This window comes from Sinocyclocheilus rhinocerous, unplaced genomic scaffold (genome assembly GCF_001515625.1).
Source record: "Sinocyclocheilus rhinocerous isolate Xijiao unplaced genomic scaffold, SAMN03320098_v1.1 scaffold547, whole genome shotgun sequence".
NCBI classification, from domain to species: Eukaryota; Metazoa; Chordata; class Actinopteri; order Cypriniformes; family Cyprinidae; genus Sinocyclocheilus; species Sinocyclocheilus rhinocerous.
In genome coordinates, this window is record NW_015662974.1 from 165,241 (window position 1) to 172,742 (window position 7,502).

A 7,502-nucleotide genomic window follows, 5' to 3' on the forward strand; every position below is an offset into this window, starting at 1 on the left:
AGAGAGAGAGAGAGAGAGAGAGAGCGAGAGAGAGACAGGAAGTGAAACACTAGAAGTGCAAACTGTTACTCCGACAAACTGATCAATTACTTCTATTGTCTTTTTGAAATAAGGTTAAAGTGCTGCTGAATGTACTGACAAGCATTTATGGTAAACTAAAATATACTTTAATGTCATTTGTATTGAAACTTAACTTACATATATTTGTAATTACACATTTTACACATTATTACTGAATGAAAACGTCCTGTTGTGCTCCCTGTATTTTTTTACTGAAGCTTCTTGACATTAATAACACACTCTTAAACACAGCAAGCATTCATACATACATACATACATAGCATATATATGTGACCCTGCCTCAATTTCAATAAATGTACACTTAAGACTGGTTTTGTGGTCCAGGGTCAAATATATACATATACATACATATACACACACATGCAGCGTTTCACTTCCTGTAAACAGCGATAAGTTTAACTCTGTGCTCAGAGTTGTTAGTCACTTGTTAGTCCGAGTTAGTTCCTACTAAGCACACAGTGATCCACTGTAAATAATCAAACAACAAACTCAAACTACAAGCACACATTTGCTGTAAGATAAAGCTCCTCTAACTGGACTGAATGCAGAGAGACGCGCTATCAGGAAAACCACAGCCCGCTTCTTCATCTACAGAGCAAACAAATGAACTCCAAGCACAATTCATGGGATTTCAAGCACGTGTGCTGACGAACAAACGTCACACTGACTCTCACTGAGCACAGAAAGTATGAGAATTATCTTTCAGGACGAACACACTGTCTGCTTAGTTTACTTTACTCGTCTTAAAACGACTTAAAACTACCTACAAGAGTTTCTTGAGAGAAAGGCTTATCTATGGGGGTAGAATTGTTGCTTAATTCCAAATAAATAGATTATGATCCACAAATAAATGTGAAGAGATTAACAAAAATTAAACATAAAATTAAAAATTAATCATACTTATCCATCAGTAAATGCCATAATTTTAATTGACAGTTTGAAACTATGTGTACTTCCTGTACACAAACTGTACTTGTAGATAATACAATATTAATGAAATAAAAGGCCACTTAAGTGACGCTTTCGTGACTGTTTCTTAACACGTTTTAAATACACTTTTAAAAAGTGCACTTTGTAATAATGTCAAATTTAATTTTAGGTTACACTATTTTAAGGTGTCCTTGTTACAGTGTAATTATACATTTAAGTACTGAGTAATATTAATTAACTACATGCACTTACTAGGATTAGGGTTTGGCTTAGGGTTACTTGCATGTAATTATGCATCATTTATTGTTATTATAATAGTAAGTACATGTAACGTGTGACAAAGACACCTTAAAATAGTGTTACCAAATTTTACTTTACATTTAAGTACATTTAAATCATTATATTTTAATAATCTTTTGTAATACTTTTAAAGAAGTGCATTTATTTTGATGTGTTGACTAACATACTAAAGCACATAAAGTACTTGATTATAATTTTAACTGTAGTGTGTTTCTGACACCGTTTAAAATTAATTTTTAAATGTACAAAATGTTAAATGTAAGTTTTAAATGTCCAAAATTGCAACTTGATCATTACAAATATATATAAATACATGACCTACAATTAAAGCATGTTTTAGTTCACCACAAATGCTTGTCAGTGCATTCAGCAGCACTTTAACCATATTTCAAAGACAGTTACATATAAAATCCTACTTAAGTGGGTCAAAAAGCACTCTAATGTTCAGCTAATTGCATGTAACATGAACTTAAACTATACTACATTTCACGGAACTGTATTTAAGTGTCTGAAGACATTACATTCAGTTTGCACTTGAGTATATTCTTTTAAAGTATATTATTTCCATAATAAGCACTATTTTTAAAAGTACACCTCTCCTCATCAAGCCACACAAAACATGAGAGATAAGGCACAGCTAGTTTTACTTAGCTCTACTTTGAGGTTGGAAACCATGCGATTTCCTATACATTGCATTAAATTTAGATTACAGGGGCATGTGCTTGTACAGGAGCGCTGACCTCTTTAGCTCCGTGACGAGAAGAGCGGTGCACGGGATGCCCAGCGTCATGAGAGAGATGGAGTTTATCGCTGGCTTGATGAAGGCCAGACAGGTGGTGATCCCTGAGAGGACGCCGATGACCATTTTGAACCTCGATCTAGCGAAATACAAATACAAATGGAGCGTTGGTTTAACCACTGCACCAGTGGAACTTCATTGGAAAATTCAAGTTTTATATATTGTTACTTTTGATAAGAAACAAAGTCTCATCTTTCAAATTCTGTGCATTTTATCAGGAAATTCAAACAATAAATGCGTAGCGTGTAAAAAAAGCAGCATGACAGATCGCTGTATAAACGCCTCAGTTCTGGCGAGCATCCCTTCCTCTTTACTACTACAGTCGTTTTAACGTGAAATAAACATGAACGAACATCTCGTGCCTCATGTAATCGCACAATCTGTGTTTCAACCGCGGAAAGACGTCAATAAAACGGCTTGTAAACAAAACGTCACGTGGTATTTCATTTACCTCAGGCAAGTCATCAGTGTCCACAGCTCGTTAGCTCGAAATGAAGTCTATGGAAGAGCATTTATCAAAATATTAGACTAATATATTCATTATATCTTACTTTATCTGTTAGTGATGTCTTAGCCTAGTTATTTAACGTATGTTTAAATAAATCTGTTATGAAACAAGTTATGACAGCCACTGTGTAAATGAATATATTTCGACAATAAATATAATTTTTTATCAATTAGAAGTTGATTTAAAAACTGCATTATGTGCAATTTATATGTTTGCATTAGGGCTGCACGATAAATTAAATATCGCATGCGATTTATCGTGCAGCCCTAGTTTGCATACATTTTTTTTTTAAGTTGAGTGTTGATTATTATATAAAAATAAATAGTAGTTGAATTTAAGTTTGGGCTCTGTTGTTAACTGTAACCTTATAGTGATGTAAAAAGGCTCCGTGTAGTTTAGAGGTAGATTTTTATCCCTAAGAAAATTTTAATTGTAATTAAATTTATTTAAAGAAAGAGCAATTTGTTCAGTAAACCACTGTTTCATATAATATATTTTTCTATACCGAAGCCATACCGAACCGTGACGTGACTTGTGTAAAAAAATCCAACTTTGGAAAAGTTCTACTAACAAATGTAACAAAGTAGCCTGAACAAAGAATTTTTAGTTAGAGAAGAAAGTTTATTATTTTGTGATCTAAAAATGGCATAGTAGACATAGATATATATATATAAGTAGATTCCCGCGCCCCATAGAAACAGTCACTAATGAGGCATCTACGTATATACTGTATGTCTATGTCTACTATGCCAGAGCACATACACGCGTCACGCGCTGGATGTTGGACATTGCGGTGAAAATCAGAGGTAAAAAACGATATAAATACTTATGCTGCTGCTGCTGTTGTCTCTGCCAGTTAGCTGTCATATGTATCAGAGTTCATATTTTTACTGATTTAACATTTGTTGATCCTCACCATGTTTGAGAATCGTGTGCTGAGGTATACGTGCATCTCATTGCAACTTCTGGATTTAAAACATTTGTCTACCAGCATAAATGTTTGCCTTTAGTTTTAAGAGGCAGATAATGCTTTGAAAATAAACAAAACTAAAAGAAAGAGGATTGCTAAAGAGGATTAGCATTGATAAATGCTAAATAATCTTTAGTTGATCTGACAGATCTTTTACAATTCAATAGACTGACTATTAATCATTAGATATACTACAGTTTTTAAGTTGTCGGTTGCTAGTTTAGTTAACTTAAGTTGAGTGCGATAGGTTGCCTTATTTTTTTTTTTAGTTAGGTCAACTTTTTTTGTTTTTTTTTCCCCAGTGTGGATGTGCGAGCGCACCTGTCTCTGCGGAACATCTTGGGCAGGTATCTCTTGGGAAACCACATGCCGATGGCACACATGAGCACCCACAGTATAGCCAGCTCGTCCAGCATCTGCCCCAGGAAGCTCAGCGTCGCATGGAAATACGTGGAGCCGATACCTGAAGGAGAACAGCAGGATCACATGCAAACTGAATTATAACATTACTACAGCAATCTGCATTGTTTTAAGCCTACTGCTAGGGCTGCATGATTAATTTGAGTCGCATTAATGTGCATTTGGAAACACAACATGCACTAACCATCTTCCCATACTTGGAATGAGAAGCACTTATCAACAAAAGAGAAGCGTTGTGATTTTCTGTCAAAATAAAAGTCTGATGTTTTAACATTTGAAAATGAAGAAATTAAGACAGCCCTAAATATTAGCATTGTAATTTTACAGTTATATGGCATTATTATTATTATTATTATTATTATATTGTTATGGGTTTCTCACACTTCTTTTTATTGCTGTAAATGCAGATTAGTAAATGAACTTGTTTTGGAGCTAAATTTTTAGTCTGTTAAAAAGTATTCCTTTCACACTTTTTTTTTTTTCATTTTTGAAAGTCAAAATAAAAGAAGTTCTCAAATATTTTAAAATTTAGCTACAATAAAAGTTTTTTTTTTTACCTGACCCTTTGCTGTTTTTTAAAGTGTTGTTTTTTGGCCCAAAAAAAACCAATTGGGGTCAATTTGACAGCATTTCCAAAATACATATACATATATATACTAGTGCTGTGTTCAAAATATCGATACGACGATGTATCGTCACATCATTAAGAACCTTTAACATCTGAAGAACCTTTCTGCTTCACAAAAGCTTCTTTGTGGCGAAAGAAGGTTCTAAAAAGATATAGAAAGAGATGGTTCTTTAAAGAACCTTTGACTCAATGGTTCTTTGTGGAACCAAAAATGGTTCTGCTATGGCATCGCTGTGAAGAACCTTTTAAGCAGCAGCTTAAAAATCAAAAGCTGGCAAAATATTGGGGATAAAAGCACAAATAAAAAATAAAATAACTGCTTTGGTTAAATGACACTAATGTACATAAAAATAAAAAAAAACATAATGTTTTTCATATTTTAATTTTGGTGCACAGAGCCCAACCACTATCTCAAGAGGCCTGAAATGATCAGATTCAGTAGTGTTTTCTAAAGCAACAAACTACTAAGTATTATGCTTCAGCACGTTTGCGGCATGAGTCACGAACATGAATAATAACTCTACTATCTAATAATAGCTTTACTATCACGACTGGATGACAGGAGCATGATAAACCAGCAGAAAAACAGCACAGACAAGAACCACTCACAATTTCTTAAATCTAGTTGGTTAAACTCTGGCAATACTCTGAAATGTATTTTATCTCTTGTGCCAATATTTGAGACAGCATTTATTCAATAGCAAACACTATTTTGCTAATTATATCCCAGTTCAAGTCTTCAAAGTGTTCTTAAAACATGCATCCATCACCACAAACAGCGCTGCATCACCTCAAGGTCCGTGGTGAATGAATTCAGCTCTGTCTGTGTCTAATGCTTCGACTACACTCACTGTATTATATGATGGCAAAGAGGATTTGGACTCTAAAAATCCCACCCGGATTAAGTCAGCAGCTTCCTTTAGAGCGGAAAAACTCAGAAGACATTTGTACAGAGCGGCGTTTGTGCCGAGCTGGCTACTTTCCCATGCTGCTCCACAGTGAGCTTTAAATACACCTGCGGTTTTTTGGGTAGAAGTCACAGTTTTGCACAGACCAATTTCCCAAGCGATTGTCTTAACCTTCGCTGTTAAAGGAGGAGAAGGAATCAACATGCCCCAAATTGTATGTAGAAAGGAAGAAGCTGTTTGTCACAAAGCAGTGAAGGCGACACCAGTGTGAGAACAGCAGCTTTGCTAAATCTGAGAGGGACATAGAGCTGCATTGTTTAAACTATGTTAAGCTTCGTTTGTGAATGCACTTGGGGTCATGTGAATATTAACACATCTGACGGATGAGTAAGTGAGATGTGGTCTGTGTGGCCTTCTGTAAACTGAACCAAAGGATCCGATGAATGAGAGAAGCTTTTCATGCTGTCCTTAAGCCAGGATTAATGTCTCTTTTAACCCCGAGTTAAGGTCATTTTAACTCTGGGTCATGAAACGTTTCACATTTGTAATGTTGTGGTTATTCAGAGCAGAGCCAACACAACGCCAGCTGCTCTGAATGTAATGATCGACAGGCAGAGAGTGTTTCTGATTGGCTGGTCAGTGGTCACTCCCTTGTTTGTGTTCCCAGAAACAGGTGTGATTTCTCAGGACACCGATACCTGTGAAACCTGTCAGGTAGTAGGAATATTTTATGCATGGTTTTCCAAAATAAATAAATAAATTGTGCAGAGAAAAAAAAAGTAAGTAGAGAAAAATCTAAAAGGTATAAATAAATAAATAAATAAATAAATATTGTATTGAATTTGTCCTTACATATAATTTATATTTTTAAAACATTTAAATAATAAAACACAAAAAGTATAAATAAATTATAGATTAGCTATATTTAATATATGAAACATACAGCTTATACATTTAATAGAATATATATATATGGGGCTGCAAAACGAATAATCGCATCCAAAATAAAAGTTTATGTTTACATACTATACGTGTGTGTGTACTGTGTAGCCTATATTTATTATGTATATATGAGGTTAAAATAAGATTAACATCTTGAAAGGGAGAGCTGGTTATGTAGTCTTAAAGGATCGTGTTTCAGTCACTATTTCATATTCATTCCGTCGTCTGACAACAGAAACAGTAAAATATATAAATGAAAACAGTTTTATTGAGAATTCAGCTGCATCAAAATACAGTATGTGGGCACAGAGAGGCAAACAAATGCAATAATAAATGTACATTTTGCATGTTCTTTTTTCGTGTGTCTAACTAATAGACATGAACAAGTTCTTTGAAAAACATCTAGGCTATGACCTCTGAAACATGTCTAGTCTTCATGCTTTATGTTGACTATGGTTTCAGTAATAATAAACATACATTTGCATAAAGCATCCATATTTGTCCATGCCCATGAGTATTAAAAACGTGAAAATTATTAATTTAAGGTACATTTAGAACAGATAAAAATGTGTGATTAAGTTGCGATTAATCACGAGTTAACATGACAATCATGCAATTAATTTTGTTTTGTTAATAAAAGTTCTATGTTTTATATAAAGGCTAAAGTGAGTTTGACGTTGTATTTTGTTGTTGCCTTCAAGCAATTGAGGCTGACTGCTGCTAATTCGAAAGTGAAAGTAAAATGTGCACGGCGCTTTTAAGCCATTTAAAAGCGAAGGAAAGCAAGGAAAAGAGGGGAAATTCAAACAAACTAAAAACGAACAATTGCTTTACGCCGAATTATACAATTTATATTATATATAATGATAAATGTTTTATATATATTTTTCCTTAATATATACATGTATGTATGTCTATTTATGTATACATAATAAATATACACAGTCCACACACATATAAGTATGTAAACATAAACTTTTATTTTGAATGTGATTAATTGCGATTAATCATTTTGC

The 7,502-nt window shown here is 33.9% G+C and overlaps 1 protein-coding gene across 2 annotated transcripts in view; it reads right to left on the minus strand.

The window, feature by feature from the left end:
- Positions 1 to 7,502, minus strand: part of acer2 (alkaline ceramidase 2) — a 12,232-nt gene that overhangs the window by 3,465 nt on the left and 1,265 nt on the right. For both annotated transcript variants that reach the window (XM_016538931.1, XM_016538930.1), the window contains exons 3-4: positions 3,910 to 4,051; positions 2,052 to 2,189 (exon numbers count right to left, since the gene is read on the minus strand). In XM_016538931.1, coding sequence (XP_016394417.1) covers positions 2,052 to 2,189; positions 3,910 to 4,051 — 280 coding nt within the window. The remainder of the gene's footprint in view (positions 1 to 2,051; positions 2,190 to 3,909; positions 4,052 to 7,502) is intronic.